This window comes from Macadamia integrifolia, chromosome 6 (assembly GCF_013358625.1).
Source record: "Macadamia integrifolia cultivar HAES 741 chromosome 6, SCU_Mint_v3, whole genome shotgun sequence".
Classification (NCBI taxonomy): Eukaryota; Viridiplantae; Streptophyta; class Magnoliopsida; order Proteales; family Proteaceae; genus Macadamia; species Macadamia integrifolia.
The window spans coordinates 23,176,956-23,196,480 of NC_056562.1; the positions used below are offsets into that span (position 1 = coordinate 23,176,956).

Below are 19,525 nucleotides of genomic sequence, written 5' to 3' on the forward strand. Positions count from 1 at the left end.
CTTATGATAGGATTGAATGGGATTTTCTCCGTAGTGCCCTCACTAGTTATGGATTTAATCAGATTTGGATTGATCGAATTATGTTTAGTGTCTCTACCCCACAAATGGCTATTCTTCTCAACGGATCTCCCCTTACCATCTAGAGGCTTGCGTCAAGGGGACCCCCTTTCCTCTTACCTTTTCGTTGTGTTATGCACTAAACTTCTTTCCTCTCACCTTGAAATTGCTCACCAACAAGAAAGGATTCAGGGCATTAAGGTGGCCAGAGGAGGGGAACCCATCTCCCATCTTGCATTTTCTGATGATCTCATCTTGTTTAGGAAGGCAACATCAAGAGAACTTCATGGATTTATGGAAGTGTTGGACATTTATTGTAGCAAATTAGGACAACTTATTAACTTGGCTAAAACAAAAGCACAATATAGCCCTAAAGTGGATGCTACGACCAAAAGCATGTTCGCGGATAGGTTGCAGATTGTCCCTTCAACCCAAATAGCCATATACCTTGGATTACCATTTGACGGAGGAAAAGTTACAAAGGCAGACTGCAAATCACTGCTTATTCGGGTTAATCGGAAACTTCAAACTTGGAAATCAAAATTTCTCTCCTATGCAGGGAATCACACTCTCATTCAATCTGTTCTTTCTGCTCTGCCCATGCACTATATGTCATGCTTCAGTCTTCCATCATCTATATTAAAACATCTTGACAAAGTCGGAAGAAAGTTCTTTGGTCAAACGAGGAAGCCAAGCATACTCCTACCATTAGCTGGAAAACAATTTTCCAGCCGAAGTCCAGTGGAGGTCTCAATCTAAAGCTTTCCAAACCTATGAATCAAGCTCTTTTAGAAAAAAGGGGTTGGTCTCTGCTCACTCCACACGTAACTTACTGGGGACGTCTTATGAAAGCCAGGTATTTCCCCAATGCTACATCCCTAATAGCCTCATGTCCTACCACTGCTTCTTGGGGATGGAAATCTATCATTGGTGCTAGGGAGCTATTGATTAAAGGCACATTTTGTCAAGTGGGTAATGGTATGTCCATTAACCCTTGGATGGATCGCTGGATTCCAAACATTCCTCCGTCTTCCGCCCCATTTCTACTCTCGCAGGATGCACCTAATCATGTTTCAAATTTCATCTACCATCCTAATGTAGCCTACAATTTTGATAAAGTTTCCATTGTTGGCCTCTAGAAATTGCTATTAAAATTCTTTCCATCCCTATTCCCTTCAATGCCTCGCAGGATCGATTTATCTGGCTTGAAACTTCTTTAAGCAACTTCTCGGTATCCTCAGCGTATAGACTGGCACTTGTTTACAAACCAATTCTACTAATCCAATATGGCAAAAAATTTAGCACATTCAGACCATTCGAAAGATTCAATTCTTCATTTGGAAACTAGTTCAAGAAAGAATCCCAATCCCTACTCTTTTAAATAACTGGAGATTTAATCTCCCTAATTTTTGTCCCTAGTGTTCAACAGCGGGCCCAAGCATCTCTCAAATTTTCATACGTTGTCACTTCCCTGCATATGTGTGGTCTAAGGCAGGGATTCCTCTTCACTTGGAATGGCACAACCTTAAGGAAAATCTCATCATTCTCTTAAATTCATGCCATCAAACCTTTGGTAGATCTCCTTTGGTTGCATTAGTGTGCAATATCCTGTGGAACTTATGGTTAGCATATACTGAAAAGGTCTTTAGAGACACTATTAGGTCTCCATTCTTCATTGTCAAAATGCTAGAGAGCTAACCACCGCCATTGATGCTAAGCCTCCTTCCCCTAGGATTACCTTCATCAATTGGCACCCACCTGAAGTAGGTGTGCTGAAAATCAATGTGGATGGGTCAGCTTTGGGCACTCTAGGCTTGGCTGGTGTGGGCGGAATCACTAGAGATTCTAATGGCACGTTTGTTCATTGCTTCTCTTCTAGAGTAGGGTTGGCATTTGCGTGTGTTGTTGAAGCACTTGCAATTCGGAAAGCTCTTACTATTGTTTTAGCCAAGGGTTGGAGTGATGTGTGGATTGAGAGTGACAATCTTGATTGTCAATATCCTTAACCGCAACTGTTCCTTAATCCCATGGTGTATTCAACACATCATTTTGGATTGCTAGTTGCTATGTTCTGCTATTTCCCACATCAAATTCTCGCACACTTTTCGTGAAGCCAATTTTGTTGCCGATCAGCTTGCTGCAAAAATGGAGCTTCATCTCAGCACGACCTCTTCTGGGATATTATCCCCCGCCTTGTATTTCTTCTCTTTTTCTTGTGGACGTTTCGGGAGTGTCTTTCCCCAGGGTCTTAAGTTAAGTTTGTTTTCCATCAAAAAAAAAAAAAAAAAAAAAAGAGAAAGGGTGGGGGATAAGACCAGAATGAAGATGATCTAGAGGGAGAGTTGTGAGTAACAAGAGCATCAACAACCATGTTTCCTTGATGCAAAGTGTGCTTAAAGGTTATGTTGTTGAAGTGCTGAAGCATTGCAACGCAATCGTTAATAATAAATTGATTGCGCAAAGGAGCTCCTACAGTGACTCAATTGAGGATATTTACAATAAGACGATTGTCACATTCCACCATGACATTAGGAAAATCATATTGCACCACTAAGAGGAGAGTGAATCTCATAGCTAAAGCCTCAGCAACCAAAGCAAACAAAGGGCCAATAAAGATGGAAAATCCCAATAAAAAGTAACCTGAAGCATCCCTGAATAGGCCACCAATGCCCGCCAAACTAGGACAACCAATACAAGATCTGTCAACATTAATCTTGATAGTATTAACTGGTGGAGACCACCTAATTAGCACAGTGCGAAACAAAGGGGAGGAAGAGGGCTCAATGCAACAATCTTTAGCCATCTGAATATTGAGATAAACAACTGTGGAGATGGAACTGTGATGAGTTCTGTGAACACCATTCAAAAAACTCATCCAAATGTGCCAGATAATACTAGACATAAGAGCCTTCTGCAAGGCTTATACTACTTAGGAATCCTTGCATTGAAGATAAATTTAATCCAATCAACAAATTCCTAATATGAGAGCTAACAACAGAGAAGCTTGCACTTTGCCAAACAACCCAGGCATAGTTGCAGTAAAGGAATAAATGATCAACCGAGGCTTAGGAATCATTGTAGAAAGGGAAAATATCAGGAAAAATTGAAACCTCTATGATTCAGAAGAGAGGGTAAAGGAATTTTATCCAACACTTTCCAAATGAATGAGCGAACCTTAAGTGCTATTGAGATATGCTAGAGGGTTTGCTAGATTGGATTGATCAATGTATTCAATAGAGCTTGTTTGAATTTTAAAAGTAACTGCAAGAGTACGGATCAGTGTAGCCAACGGGTCGAACACATGGAGAGCATCCACTTTATTTTTAGCTTCTTTTAGTAATGTGAAAGTATAACGATTGATTATGGTGATCTACTTCTAACTACCGTCTTAACACAAATGCATCTAAAAGCATCCTAACCAACACATCTAGGAAAATTGGAAATTGGAATTTGGAATTGAAATTAAAAATTAAACAACCTAACCATTCACATCTAATCCTAACCATTCGTCATCTTGGAATCTAGATACTCAAACCAAGCAATTGAAAAGCAAATAACTGAAATAAAAAGTTCTGAAAAATAAAAAAAATAAAATAAAAAAAGGGAATAGAGCTAGAGAGAGGCACACAAGTAGGTATCTCTACTTAGCCTAAGGGATCTACCATAAATAATATGAGCTTCCCTACTTGACTAAAGATCTACTCTTACGAGGGCTTTTCTACTTAGCTTTAGGGGAGTGGATGCAATTTAAATAAGAAAGTAAAATGATGGTTCAATAGCTAGCGAAAGGCAAGGCCAACGCATAATCTAGCCATGAACCTTGAGGGAAAAAGAGAGCAATAATGTAAAACTGAAAATTTAAACCTAATTTAAGAATGAAAGGGTAGTAAGAAGAAGGAATGAGGGGGGGTGAGAAAACTACTGTAGAAGCCTACTTACTTGAACTTCAATACTTGAACTTGAAAACTTGATTGAGATTTGAAATACTACCAGTTTAAAAACGAGATCTGGGATAAACCAAATCTAAAATTGCTAGTACTAAAAAAAACAAATTTGAAATGAGATACTCCACAGCTTGTTCTTGTCACCTAGAACTAAACCTAGAGTTAGAACTTGAAAATTACAACTTCAATTGCATAAAACATAAAAGTAAAGACTAAATTAAAGACAAAAGTGCTTGCATTCATTAAATAAAAGAGGATTACAAAAGTGTTTAATAGCAAAAAACTAAAACTAGAACTAAAGGGAGAGAGAGAGAGAGAGAGAGCAACTAAAAAAAAAACCTAAAAAGAGAAGTGCCTCCCTTTCTTACATGATTCTTATTTATAGGGAAGGGGAGAAAAAAATCCAACAAATTGGGTTTCTAAAAAATAGGATTTTTTTTAGATTGAGGTGCTGATGTGGAGGGGAGAGAAGAGGAAAATCGTGCAAGATGGGAGACCCAACAATTTTCTCTTTATTTTTTTTTTAATTATATTTTTTCTCTCTTATTTTCTATTTTTCCTTTCTTTTTCTCTCTCCTTCAAACTTTCGCACAACCCTTGGACGATTTCCTCTGCTTGCTTGAAGATTTGGACATCTTTTTTTATGCTGTGGAGGAGAGAGACATGATTTGGACTAGATTTATTTCTCTTTTTTTTTCTTTCCTTTGTCTCTCTCTTCTTGCACAAGAAACCCCCCTGGCCAAATTTCTCTTGCTTTGCTTTGACCAATCTTTTAATTTAATGGGAAATCTCCTCCATGCCCTTGATCTTTAAGTGGTTGAAAAATAGGAGAGCAAAAAAAACAGCCATGAGGTTCAAAGTTGAGACCTCCTAGTTAACATGGGATTTTTGCACACCACACAGCTCACCAACTACGCTAAGTAGTTGTTGTTACAAAAAAAAAGAATCTTCAATTACTCAAGGCGGATCCATCAATCCTTGTTGGCCTTTGGAATATTTTTTTGTACCCCTGGGACAATTGCAAAAGGGTTGGCCTACATCTCGGTTTAGTTTTGATTTATTATTCTTTTTCTGGTCCGAAAAAAATAATTGCATGTACGGGTGCCAAAACAAATGCGTACTTTTAATGCAACACATCCATCTTGCTCAGAATTTTGTCCTCTTCGCAGCCATGAAAAGAAACTGGACCTATTTATATGTAAAATTAGAGATATGGCGCCCGATAGTCCTTGAGGCCTTTAAAATACAAAACATGCAAAAAGAGAGTAAAACCCAAGATAGCTCCATTCTAAGTATGTAAAAATGCATGTTTTTATACCCTAGATTTCACACATAAATGTGTTCATCAAAGCTAAGGCCAACCAATAAGCAGAGAAGACCAAGAAGATACCATTTGTAGTAGGGGACCAAAAAAAGGAATCGTCACTGGAAAACAAAGGAATAGGGATTGGTAGAATAATATCGGCAATATCGTGAGGCCACCAATGTCGCACTAATAGAGAATTCCAACATTTGAAAGATGGATTAATGAAATCCGCCACAAAAGAAAGGGCATTTACTGGAAGAGGAAATAGAGCAAATGATGGTTGATACCTAGAAATCCACAGGTCAACCCATGGGTTGATAGAGCGACCATGTCCAACTCTAATGAATAGCCCTCTAATCAACAATTGTCTACCATGAATAATAGATTTCCAACCCCAGGAAGATGATTGGGATAAAGAAACCTGGAAGAAAGAGCAATGTGGGAAATATTTAGCCTTCATTAAGGAACCCCATAAGGTCCCCATAAAGAATGATAAGGAAAAAGAAGTTCCCAAGCCTTAGCTTAGAGAGCCTGATTCAACAAAGAAGATAATTTAATATTCAAGCCCCGATATTTTTTGGACTTGCAAATAGTTTGCCAATTGACAGTATGAATTAAGCTGTGATCTCCATTAGACCAACAAAAAAGAACAGTTCAAGGCGTCAAGGGAACAGAGAATAAAAGAAGGCAACTTAAAGCAAGACATAAAATGAATGGGCATCCTTGAGGCCCCGTTTGTTTAGCGGGGTGCCTGGGGTGGGATTTTAGTTGGAGTGGGACAAACATGGAGATGGGGTGAGAGTTTTTAGCCGACAGGAATGGAAAAGTTATACTTCCCCTTAACTTTACCATTCCACGACTATTAAGGATGGAGGGACCAGGTAAACGTTCCATTCTAAGAAAGATCACGTTGGGTTTTTCCTTCTAAGTGAGAGTGAAGTGAAACGTTTTCTTACCTGTGGGCTAGTATCTAGTCATTGTATGGGTATGGACTAAAGGATGAATATTGGCTGATGGGCTTGGTTGGATGAAGTCTTGTATGGGATGTGGTCTCTCTAATAGATAATGGTTTCAGTATACTTAGTAGTTGGTTCTATATTGTGTAAAATCTATATTATTATCTGTAGACCCATTAACAACTAAGCTCATTATGGGAGAAACATCAGTTGTTTTCTATTTCAGGTTGGTCCATGTTCCTAGTTTAGATAATAGTGTCAATACGTATTAGTTGAAATATTGACAATTATATAGAGAAAGGAACAGACAAGACCAACAAAATGAGAGAAATGGTTGTAGAGAACACTTCGCAATTGTTATTGATTGAAATATGAATCGATCGAATCTTTTATTCGTGCATGATTTGACATGCAATCATGTGAATTATTCTATCATGGATCTATTCATTTTCAGAAAATTGGCAGCTATTTGGTAGAAAGAGTACCTTTTCAAGAGATAAGGCACATCAGGAAATCATTATGGCTGGACAAAGTCAAGGAAAAAGTGTTCTAAGAAGGGTGCCTCTCCACTGCCAATCTATCAATAACTCTTGACACTTTCATAAAAGATGGAAGGTGATTTGTGGAGTTGGTATAGCAATTATAAACTTGTGGAATCCAAGGTTGATTCGAAATCTTAATCATCGTCTCATTGCCTATCTTCCAATAGACAATGTTTTTGAGAGAAGGAAGCCTATGAATGATGTTGTTTCAAGTCCACAAACTAGGTTTGGGTTTCAAATTAGCATCCAACAAATTATGAAGAGGGAAGTATAGATTTGAGAACTCTAACCCATAAAGAATCAGAGAATTAGAAATCAGTCTCCATCCCAAGTGGAGAAGAAGGGCAAGATTGTGATCAAGATTCCACCTAAAACCTAAACCCATAAGAACTTTGAAACAAAAGAGATGGGCAGTGCAACAGGAGTACAAGACAGTTCTCTCTCTCTCTCTCTCTCTCTCTCTCTCTCTCTGCTTGATTTGCTGCCTACCTTAGGTTAGCTTTTGAAAAACGTTAAAGAAAGACGTTGGCGTTCTACCCTTTTCCGCTTCCTACGGTTAACCGTTGCTTGCTTTAGAATTTGAATAAGACCTACCCACCACTCGCTGTGTCTAACGGTCACATCAGCCACCCACAGTGAGAGAGAGAGAGAGAGAGAGATCCTGCATCTTTGCAAAAATATAAAAACTCTGTTTCTGACCCAAGTAATTGACAATACACAATGAAGACAAGATGCACGTAACAAGAAATTTTTCAACCAGAACTGAACAAACAAAACCAACCCAAGCTTATCCTGAAGTTGAAGCAGAGCCCAGTAAAAAAGGATGAACTATTTTCCTTTTATAATCCACTAAAAGTGTGATTAATAATTACAAAAAATAAAATAATTAATATGAGATTTTTACCAGCCTGAAATAAAAAGAAAAGAGGAAAAACTAATGGTGAAATACCTCAGTCGACACCAGTTGGTTGTAATTCTCACAGTTAAAAGACAACATATAGGGGTGTGGGGCGGCATAATTTGAATAGAGAGACCATTTACAGGCACCAGTCTTCAAGAGCTTCCACTGAATCCTCGACTGTCTTTCTTCAGCCTTCCCATCTCCATCTCTTGTGTGTTTTGCGTGGTTTGCTGTCCCTCACTACTCGACCCAGATGGATGCAAACCATACTCACTGGTTGGCCCACTGTATTCGCTGCTTCCGTATTCCCGACTTGCAAGTGCCATCTTCTGGAATTTCTTCATGTCTTCATTATACTGGATTGTGTCATAATCTGAGCTTCCATATGAACCATAAGCAGAGCTGTGTCCAGGTCTAATGCCATCATTCAAATTGGAAAGGGACATGTCTCCTTCCAAGGCCCGAACAATCTGTTCCATTACAACCCATAAGGTGTATTAGTTACAAGGCCAACTACAGAAAAGTATCCAGAATGTGATCATGGTTTATAAAGCATACACACTCCGCACCGAACAAGTCAACGGCCCAGTCCAGTCAAACTCAAGCCAAGAAGATACATTGGTTATAAGAATAAGTCATTACAATCCAAAACCTTGTAAATAGTTGAATTACCTGGCTCATGCGTGGCCGCCGCCTTGCAGAATGACGCACACAAGCAGCTGCACAGGCAACCATGCGTGCCATCTCAGTGGGGTTGTAATCCTTCTGCAGCCGTGGGTCAACAAGGGCGTCGTAGTTGCCATCTTCTAGGGCTCGTGTAAGTAAAGGTCTGGCCTGTAATGCCAAGACGTTTCATTACATTCAAGCTTTGCCACAAGGCTATTCAGCTACGACAAATATTCAATAAATATTGCAGTATCCAAGATCATAACAATCTTGGTTTTAGAACCATGCGAATGTACAGTAGAAGCATTTGCAGACATGTCCTTTCGAAGCCTCCCAACTATTTGAAAAATGAAAGAATGATGCTAATAGGCTATGCAACAGACTGACCCAGTCTACCAAACTATCATCCACGAATGTATGGGTTGAACTAACAGGACGATGCCCAGTAATAAACTCTAGCAACATAACACCAAAAGAAAAGACATCGGATTTATCTGTGAGTTTCCCACTTGCCGCATACTCTGGAGCCAGATACCTGTCAGGTTGAGTGTGTCAGTATTTAGAAGTGGAGCACAAATAGAAATCATGCATGTAGATCATTTTAACATTCCTGACTAGACAATCACCATCAGCTGGGTGCAATACCCTAGAAGATTTGATTGGATCAATAAGCCTTGTACTTGTCCATCTATTATGGTCAGAATCACTGTTAGTTAAAACGCGTTTTCCCGTATGCTACTATACAATACAAAAAAAAAGGGAAACGGCAAAATAATCCGTTTTAAACGCATTTTAAACGGCCATTTTCAACACGTATCCGTTTTTTAAGGGTAAAATAAGAATTTTATTATTAAAAAAAAAAAAACTATTAGTAAAAGTGAAGAGTGAAGACAATATGGTACTTGGTTTTTGGTTTTTAACTTCCATACTATCTATAGGAAAAAAATTCCATCTTCTTACAGCCCATTGAGTAAGGAGAAGCTAAAGCTAGCAACATCTCATTTTCTTGTAGCCCATTGGGCTATTTTATCTTGGGACTCCCAGAGCTTTTGGAACATTAGATGCATGTATACAGGTAATAATCTCTCAAATTGCATGAGTATACTACCGTTTTTTTGGTTTCATTTTTTTGAAAACTACACGTTTAATACTCATACCATTTGTTTTCGTCCGTTTGCCATTCCTGTTTTTTTTACCTTTTTTTGACCATACCGTTCATCGTTTTTATCTGTTTAAAACCCGTACCGTACATTTCTGTTTTTTTGTCGTTCCTGTTTTAACTAACAGTGGTCAGAATATATGGAGGGGGGTGGGGAATGGAACTCTATGAGGGAAAGAGAGAGTCTCCAAAATGCCTGCTTTAACCAATTAGACATAAAAGTAACATCTCACTATATAACAGAACTAAATGCTGAATGACAAACTTTAAACAGAGACCGGGTGAATGCAATTGATCCTTGAACACCTAGTCTAATATAACTAACTAAAAGGGAAACATTGATGAGAGCAAAGATATTTTATGAGCAGTAAGCAGAAATATCAGGACCTTAGGGTTCATTGTTACTTATCAACTAAGGTATCCACGTCCAACAGAGGAGATAGAGAGAACATGCAAGTAAATTGAACTTACCCGAAGGTTCCCATTACTCGGGTAGAGACATGAGTATTGGCATCAGAAGAGAATTTGGCAAGCCCAAAATCTGCAACCTGAGCAAAAACTCAAGTCCATTAGTGAAGCTAACATTAGAAATCAGAGGACACCAGACTGAAAATTTTTGTACCATAGAAGTCAAAGTTAATCTCTTGACCTTAATCTTAGGGTTTTCCTTTTATTTCCTTTCTCTATTTTGAAAATAATTTAAGGCAAGACATTTTTAACTCATAAAGAAATCTACTTGAAAATTTTCATTTCACCAATTAAATTTGCTATGGCAAGCTGCCAACTAAGCATCCGAAACCAATCAGATAACCAATCAAGTTTTTTTACATGCAGGCAGAGAGCTTTTTTTTGTAATTATGTCTTGAAGAAAAAGAATACATGAGTCTGCAGATACTAGGGCAGTATAATTATATCAACAAAATTGAAGAAAACCCAACCTTTGCCTCAAATTTAAAATCAAGGAGAATATTAGCTGCCTTGATATCACGATGAATAATTTTAGGACTGCCTGCAAATATAAGTAAACATAAGTGAGAATGACTCCAACTCCAACCAATGCTTTAGATTAGAGAGCCCCCCCCCCCCCAATCCCCTTCTCTCTTTCCCAATATAAATAAATAAAAGAAGCACCTGCAAGTTATCATGAGTGGATAATAGAGAAAACTCACAATCCTCATGGAGATATGCAAGTCCTTTTGCAGCACCTAGAGCAATCTTTAGTCTAGTGGACCAGTCCATTACTGGCCGCCCCTTCCCTGCAAATAGTAGTTCTCCTTTGATGAGATCTTTGTTGCCAAATTAATAGATGACAATAAGATGCAAGAGGCTCAGCCACTTTATGTCTAGAAGCATGTTATAGGATTAATGAGATCAGCAGAAGCTTGAGTGCCCCAAGTATTACAATATTGTGCTGGGAAAAAACTCACAATAGATCCAAGATTCTAAAATGTGATCAAGATGTAATGACACCAATTAGAATGTAATGGGGGTACAAAAATTCTTGCAACTCCTCAAAATAGCATTAAAAAAAGAAGGATACGAAATGGAGAAAAATAATAAAAACTTCTCATGTTCCTTTATTCTTTTACTTTTTTCAAAAATTATTGACTGATGGTCATATCAGTGATGTATGATAGTACACAACTAGAAAAGAAGGAAAAAGAATTCACTGTAAATTGAGACATACCATGTAAGTGGAACTCCAATGTGTTGTTTGGAACAAACTCATAGACAAGCATTCTTTGGGATCCAGCCATGCAATATCCTACCAATGAGACAAGATGTTTGTGGTGTACTCGACTAATAATCTCAACCTCTGCCTGAAATTCACGATCCCCCTGCCCACTACCAGCTTTTAGCGACTTAATCGCAACCTCTTTCCCATTTGGAAGAACTCCTCTATGGACATATCCAAAACCTCCTTGTCCTAACATGTTGGCATCCGAGAAGCCATCGGTTGCCATCTCTAATTCTTCATAAGTGAATGTGCTCTTTGAGAAACCCAAGGCAATGCCAGGAGATGGTATTGGGTTCTCAGATCCTGAATAATTGGACTCTGACCCTCCACTGCTGCTCAAAAATGGTGGTGGAGGAGGAGGTGGGGGTGTGGGAGTACGTGCTGGTGAATGTGGCGGTCGTGATGCATATGCCAGAGGAGGAGGTGGGGGTGTGGGAGTACGAGCTGGTGAATATGGTGGTCGTGATGCATATGCTGGAGGAGGAGAGGGCTTTGGTGGCATTGTGACAATATTGTCCCCTGAAGGAGGAGCATTGTGCTGCCAATGTTGAGGCTGCCCACCATAAGGTCTATCTGAAGACATGAATCACCACAAGTAAATTAACAAGCAATTCAGCTACATGAACTACAGAATAACAGTAACATAAATAAGATAATTTGCTCCACCAAATATTGTATTATTGTACAGCGTTTAAAATTTTCAGAAACCCACAAATATCCAATCAATAATACTTCCAGATAGCCAAAAATATATGGGTATTGGGAAAAGAAGTCAAATTTTCTCCAGATTTATTATTTCCAAATAAAATTAGAATCTCCCTACTATCAAGAAGTAAAAGCCCGTAAAGTTCAGTCCTTGTTAAAAGTTAAGTATTGAATAAACGTAATTAGAAGCCCAGAAAACAAAATTTTCCCCAGATTCCTGAACTGAAGTTTACAATGTTCATCCAAAATTAAATCTTTTGACAGACAGACTGATAGACACAAAAACATCAGCAATTGACTTGAAAAATGTCATCAAACAATACATCCCATCAAAAATTTCCAGCACAAATTTTGGATCTGCAGATTTCACATATAGTGATTAGCATTCAGAACTGTAATTTAAAAATTGAAACTAGAAGAACAAAGATGGGAAGGGAGGAGGGGGGGGGGGGGGGGACGAATATTGAACTGCAAAGCCCGTATTTGAGAAAATAAAGGCGTTCAATCCAAACTGAAGCACCTAAAGATGAGCTTCTAGATCCCAAAATCCAAAACTTAGGAAGTTTAAGTAAATAGCACTCCAGATCGCCAGAAAATATCTGACCTTTCGGCCTGGGCGGGGGCGGGGGGGGACCGTAGTAATCCAGGGGCACATTATGATCCCTCCTCCTTCTCTTCTTACAACAGATGAATAATAGTAAGCTCAAGAAAACAAGCATAATGACTCCACCAATCGCAATTCCAACTACAACACCCGTTGATACACCAGAAGATGATGAACTGGATGAAGAAGAAGAGGACGGCCGTGGCGGGGAATGTGTCGAGGGACTTTTCCCAGTGGAGGGAGGCGGAGGTGAAGATGAAGTAGTTGAGGGCGGAGGAGGGGAATGTCTAGAAGTGGAAGGAGGCGGTGGAGTTGAGGCAACTGGGGAGGGTGAAGAGGGAGGAGAGGTTGTTGCCGTAGGAGGTGAAGCCTTAGTAGGAGCCGGTGCAGAGGCAACAGGAGCTATCGGAGTCGGAGTCGTTGGCGCCGGAGAGGAAGTATTCGAAGGTGGTGGTGCCAAATTAGAACCATTGGTAGATGGAGGTGACGGAGCCGGAGAAACCCCCACAGTAGGAGACGACATTGCAGCGTTTCCGGTTCAATCAGTTAATTTCACTCAACTTTGATTACTCCTTCGCACCTTCTCCGGTAGGTAATCCAGTGAGTTTTCTCGCCGGGATCCTTCAACACACACTCTCAAGTGGAGACTGCTCCGACTGCGAGATCGTTTCCGTTCTGAAAGGCGAAGCTAACGGAGTCGCCGAGGGAGGATAGAGAGAGAGAGAGAGAGAGACAGAAGGGTATGAAGAATTAATGCTAGAGAGAGAAACTTTACTTTCGGAATTTGGATTCGGGAGTGCTTTTTCCACATGGGAAGGTGAAGTCGTGAAGAAGAATTCTCGGTCCCATAGGTGGGGCCCACAAGACTGGTCCGTGATTTCTGCGTTATTTTGATAAATTTACCATTTTTTTCGTATATGTATATAGTAGGTTACAGCTAGTTTCAAATAATATACAGTAGATAACACGTATTTACTATTTAGACATTGATGGAGATAAAGGTTCTCTATGGCGGTGGCTCCTGTGCTAGACACACAGGGCAAAATGGCAATAGCTAATTAAAGCACACAAAAAAGCATCTATGAAAGTATTATTTTTCCTTTCATAAAGGTAATTTGGTCATTTCATCTGTACATGTTAAGCATAAGACCACATTCCTCCACAAATTTTTTTTTTCCTAATAAAATAATCACTTTGATTTAATATTAAGGCAGGTCAAAAAGAATAAGACCTACCTTTGTTTAATTTTAGTTAAAAAAAAAAAATTAGACCTACTTGGTGGTACGTAATCCAAACCCTTTATTAATTGAGTCATTCTCCAGATATTAATTTAACTTCTTTTTTTTTTTGGGATAAACAGATATCAGTTTGCCTCATTACCTCAGTATGATACACTGATAGTGATACAGTCATAATCCTCTCAAATATAACCATTTTTTGTTTCGGTCTTTTAGGCATCACTATGCCTAATGAAGTAATGTTTCACTATCAAAAATGTATTTTAGGCGTCACCATGCTTAATGAAGTAATGTTTCACTATCCGTCACTTGGGAATAGTGGAAAATGAATGTACATATATCTCAATTGTCAAATTTTGGTCTAAAGTAAACAGGAAAGTTTTTCGAACTTTGAATTCTGATTCAAAGATTTAGTAAAATTATTAAAATACCATCAAATGGAATATAAAATACAAAATGGCTTCGTAACTTTAGCTACTTTCTCTAATCAATTTAAGTTGAATTGTACCAATGGGATGCTTACCCTGGTCTTCTATCACATGGATTAGCTCATATATTATCATGTGGCAGATAATGAAACATTATATTTCATTAGAGTTTGAAGTTTGGACAGGGAAAACACAACTCGTGTATAACAACACCCTAATTTTTCATTTCATTAAGTTAGCATAATGAGAGAAATGCTAACACTGATCAAGCAAGAAAGAAAAAGAAAGATTTGGGGTAATATTTAATTCAAACCAATGCATTTATAAAGGTAGCTCTTGATTGCTCAGATTTTTAATTTCAATATACATCTCAATCATTTAGCTCACATTGTATAGCATTCTTTTCTCATATATTTACAATAGTCTTGTTTGTATATGTAGAATTCTATTTGATCTAAAACTTGGGACGTAAGTAAAGATTTTAAACTCATAACCAGGGGTTGAATAAATCATTGTCAATTGCAATCCGTATCAATTGAAATCAGCCAGAATTGATCCCAAAAACCCTAGAATTGCATTCAACCTCTCCCTTAAAGTTATGAAATCCGACAATCCAATCCCAAAAATCTTAAAATCAATCATTCTAGAAGATCCATATCATGTAACAAGAGAGGGTATGACCTACCTTTTCTTTTTTCTTCCTTTTTTTTTTTTCCTGATATAAAGGGTATAACCTACTTGTGAGCATAATTTGGGACTAAATGATTAGCTAAATTTTCACCATAAAATATTGATATAATCATCCTACCAAAAGAAAACAAATTGACGCAAGGGAATAAGTAGCTTACTTATTAAGATATTAGAGGGTGTTTGGCTGTCGGTGCAAATTTGTCTGGAAATTAAAGAACTTTAATTAATTATTACAAGACAAGAAAAAATAATTCAGACAAAATAAGTGTGGTTTGTTTGGAAATTAAAGAAATTTATTAATTATTACAAGACAAGAAAAAAATTCTTCCAAACGTAGACCAAAGGTTCTCTGATGCGTTACCATCAACCTTACTCTTATATAGTCTTGGGGCTATGATCAGTTGATCACTATCATAGAGCACCTTTTTTACCTTACCACAAAAAAAAAAAACCTTACTCTTATATATATAGCCACTTCCACATTATAGTAGTATGGTCCATTGACGAAACCTTAATGTAATGTATTCTTAATGTAATGTATTATACATGCAAGCTTAAGTCAATACTTAACATCTAATCACGATTAGATTACTGTTTATTAACGTAACTAATTTTTTTAGCATAACTAATTTTTATTAGAAATACGTAATTACTTGTAGGAGAAGATGAAAGATTATTATTATAAATACAAACAGATTACATCAAATATTTAAACCATAATGAAATAAAAAAACTTATGGGAGGAAGAACGCTACCTAGCTAGTGGTATGGTTCCTACATCTAGATATAGAACTAGTGAAATTACTGCCATGTTCCATATGAAATCAAGAATCTCATCCTTAGTGATGCTCTAGTATGTTCATTAGCCCTCGCTCTGATGCAGGGGCTACACGACTAGGTAGCTATCTCTTAATTGCCCAAAAGTTGTTAACATAACCATTTCTTATGTTTGACCTCCAAAAAAATGAGAAAAACCCATTTGGATCTCTTTTATTGAAGCCCTAGACTTTTATAAAGGAATAAACTTAAAAAGACACTCTTTAGGAGTTTGAATGAATCACATATATACATAGTTACATTGCTAAGAAAATTCACTTTCATGTTTTAGACTTTTAGTAATTAAATACGAGTACGATGCAAGATACACTTATAAATAGGGATTATTTTTCTTCCTTTGAGAAGGCAAAACTATTGTATTAGAGATTAGAAATAGAGTTTTTCTTTTTGGGTCAAAGGGGGAGCATGGCACAGGGCAAAGGGTGATACAAAAATTCTTATTTAGGCAGGTCATACAATTCATACATAGTGTTTTGATTCAAGATTTCAATTCTTCCATGTTTTAATAGTTACATATTGTTCCATGGGACAAAAAGCTTGAACCTGATACCTCATAAGAACCTTCACCCAACCGGCCAAGCTCCAACCAATTCTCTTCATATATGGTGTCATAGTTACATCCTTGATGTCTAAATTCTTCCCATACATTGGCGAGGTGGTGCTACTTTCATTCCTCAAATCTATACTTTTTGAGTGTGAGAACACGTACAATTATTGAATTTCAAATGTTTGAGAACATGTTCTGTGAAAATCACTCAACGGGTTAAAGGGTATGCTTAGTGTAGATTCTCTTTCATCATCCTTATTTTTAACTCAATAGAGCTTAATCTTAATATGTATTAAATCCATGTAGCCAACCCCATTAAGTTGAGATAAGGTTATACTTATTGTTGTTATTATAGAGCTTAACTTTAATGTATACATAGATACATATTTTAAGTAATGAGAGTAAATTTGGGAGATTATTTAATTTTGACACTTTCATGGGACTCTCACTCTGTGATTTAGGTGCTTAGGTTATGTCACATGCAAAATTGAGGATCAATCCTCTCCCCCGTAGAAGGAGTAGTTACTCTCCACGTGAGCGATATTCCTGCCACATGTCTTCTTCTTTGGACCCTTTGCTTTGGCATTAGAGAGAGGCAATTCTTTTGCAAGGAGAAGACACAAGGCAGCAAAAAGCTTATGCAGAGCCACTACTCTCCCTTTCTTTTGAGGGGTTAAATAAAGGAAAAATACAAACAACATATTTGACAATAGGATTAGTTTGGTTGTCAAGAATAGATTAGACACAAAAAAAAGAAAAAAAAAAAGGAATTTAAGAGAGATAAACGCATAAGCTAATTATTGCATCATAATTTAAAAAAAAATGATGATTGATTAATACATCTAATACATCTCTCTCTCCTCAAATACAAAAAAAACTCTTTTACTTTCTATTTTCATTTCTTAACAATCAAATTAGGCCTAAAAAAACCGAGAAAGATCCCCAAAAATGGAGTAGGGATTGCTGTGAGGCCCATATGACCATATTGATATTCTCTTGTCTCAAATAAAGTGTGACTCTCTATTGGATGAATCGGTCACCCACCCTCTTATTATTGTAAACTCCCACTCTTACGTTGTGGTTAATTTTTACCCATAAAAGAATGTTTAAGTAAACTAATTTATGCTCTCTTTGCTTCCTTTCTATTTTAAATTTTCTTTAGTTTCATTAAATAAATCAACTTCTTGTCCAAAAAAATTGAAAATAAATTAACAAAATAGTTTTTTTTTTTGTCAATATATTGAAATTTCTTGACTGCATTCATTAAATATAAATAAAAATCCATTTAATTATTCTTTGCCTTCTTCTTTCGTAGTGGTCGACCATATGGCTTGGAACAATACATCGACAAAGCCAAAACACCTCTTTTTTTTTAAATAAGTCAAAACATTATAAAATGTTGAAGCATGTGAGTGGCAGCCGGCAAGACGGCAAGTTGCTTCACAGATTTTTCAGTCAAGAGAGAGGAATCAATCATGATTGGTCATGAAAAATTTTTAGCCACCTCCCTATACCATCACCACCACCATCATTACCATTGCCGCCGCCACCACTACCATCACTATTGTTACTAAAAAGAAGAAATATTTCTGTTAACATGTGTTTCATACCTTTTTCTATTTTTTTATTTAATTTTATCATACAATTTTTTTATATAAAAGTAATCCAAATCAATAGAAACATAAAAATTATTTCTGAATTAGAAAATACCTATTTAGAATAGAAACTTTGCCATACAACCCTTTAATGACTTTTAAATAAAAATTAAACATGAAAACATAGGATTTTGATCCTCTCCGATAATCATGGATGCCTACTTACATCAGATGATTCTAAGCATACCAAGCACACACCCCAACACCTTAATGCACATCTTAAAAGATTCCTAGTCATCAAATATGCATTAGACGCCCAACACAACTGGAGAGGATTTGAATCTTAGGGGGACATCTTCTTCTTCTTTTTTTTTTTTTTTTTTTTTTTTAATGATTGTTATATCTGAGGATGTTTCTGCAAGTAGAAGGCACCCAGCTGGACACACGAGAGAGAGAGAGAGAGAGAGAGAGAGAGAGAGAGAGAGAGAGAGAGAAGCTTAATTTAATTGATATATAGTTTATCTATTTCTTGCTAGGGTGACATCTAAACCGCATGGGTAGGGCCACTTCAAGGTGAAGATGGGCCCATTGAAAGGTAGCTATAAGGAGAGGAGCAGAGGAATATAGAAACCTGGTTCAATACAACTGAGCAGCGTTTGGTTGCATTCAAATAAATGACTCGTTACCAGATAAGATGTTTACCTGTTATCTGTTGTCATGTTAGGATGCATGATGGGGAAACCAAACCAAACCTGCTCTAATGTTCTAAGCTTTAAACTTTTAAAGCTGAGAGCTGGGGCCTGGGGATAACATTCAAATCTAAAGGCGTCTCACACTGACCCACCTTGTTATATAACCTATTAAAATCACCGTCTTTCTTTCATTAATCATAAAAGTGCTTAAAAGTGTAGGGTAGGACTCTTATTATCAAAAAAGTGTAGGGTCGGGCCCTCAGCTGGTTCAAAAATCTTACTCTTGTGGTGGGCACATTCTTAAAACCATAGAAAACAAAGGTACAAACGGCATCTGTATACCTAATCCTTTTCACCTTCTCCCAACCATATGTATCTACAATATGGGTAAGGGTTCTCTGAATGGAAGATGTATCCCACACCAAGATACATCGTAATTTTTTATTTATATTTTTAAGAGAGAAAAAGGAACGATAAACAATACTTATGTGAGATGGTGTAGGCCATAGAGAACACCTCATACTCAGAGAGTATTTTCTCTTAAAATGTGAATAGTGCAAGCAATCGATTCTTGGTCGCATGGTCCTGCACAAGAACAAAGGCCAATGAGAGTGCCCGTTAGAACATCAACGTGAATTGATTTTTTTATTTTACATAAGGTGAAGTGGTAATTTTGCCCACCTTCATGATTTGGCAATTTTTTTTTCTCATGAGCGTGATATGGGGTTTTTTTTTGGGGGGTGGGATGTGTTGACGAAAAGGGGTGGAGGGGAGTACTTTTATATCTTGAAATATCAAAATCAGAAATATTGACTAAATCGAACTGAAAAACCTGAATTAAAATGGACCAAATTCATTATCAGTCAACTTTTGTTTTGGCTTTCTAGAAACTCAAAAAGAGAAAATGACCGAAATAGATA

General features: G+C 37.3%; 1 protein-coding gene across 1 annotated transcript; it reads right to left on the reverse strand.

The window, feature by feature from the left end:
* Positions 1 to 7,603: 7,603 nt before the first annotated feature.
* On the reverse strand, positions 7,604 to 13,375 carry LOC122082568 (proline-rich receptor-like protein kinase PERK1). Its single transcript, XM_042650221.1, has 8 exons — positions 12,579 to 13,375; positions 11,219 to 11,842; positions 10,701 to 10,787; positions 10,470 to 10,540; positions 10,003 to 10,079; positions 8,760 to 8,907; positions 8,379 to 8,540; positions 7,604 to 8,176 (listed from the first exon to the last, which is right to left on the reverse strand). Exons 1-8 carry the CDS (start codon positions 13,099 to 13,101, stop codon positions 7,859 to 7,861), a joined length of 2,010 nt encoding a protein of 669 aa, XP_042506155.1. The 5' UTR covers positions 13,102 to 13,375; the 3' UTR covers positions 7,604 to 7,858.
* Positions 13,376 to 19,525: the final 6,150 nt, after the last annotated feature.

Excerpts from the sequence above, each read along its gene's own strand:
- LOC122082568 (XM_042650221.1), bottom strand. The coding sequence starts at position 13,101 with ATGTCGTCTCCTACTGTGGGGGTTTCTCCGGCTCCGTCACCTCCATCT. Across the intron at positions 11,843-12,578 it reads GCCCCCGCCCAGGCCGAAAG|ATAGACCTTATGGTGGGCAG; the intron begins GTCAGATATTTT and ends TCATGTCTTCAG. Across the intron at positions 8,908-10,002 it reads CGAGTAATGGGAACCTTCGG|GTATCTGGCTCCAGAGTATG; the intron begins GTAAGTTCAATT and ends TCAACCTGACAG.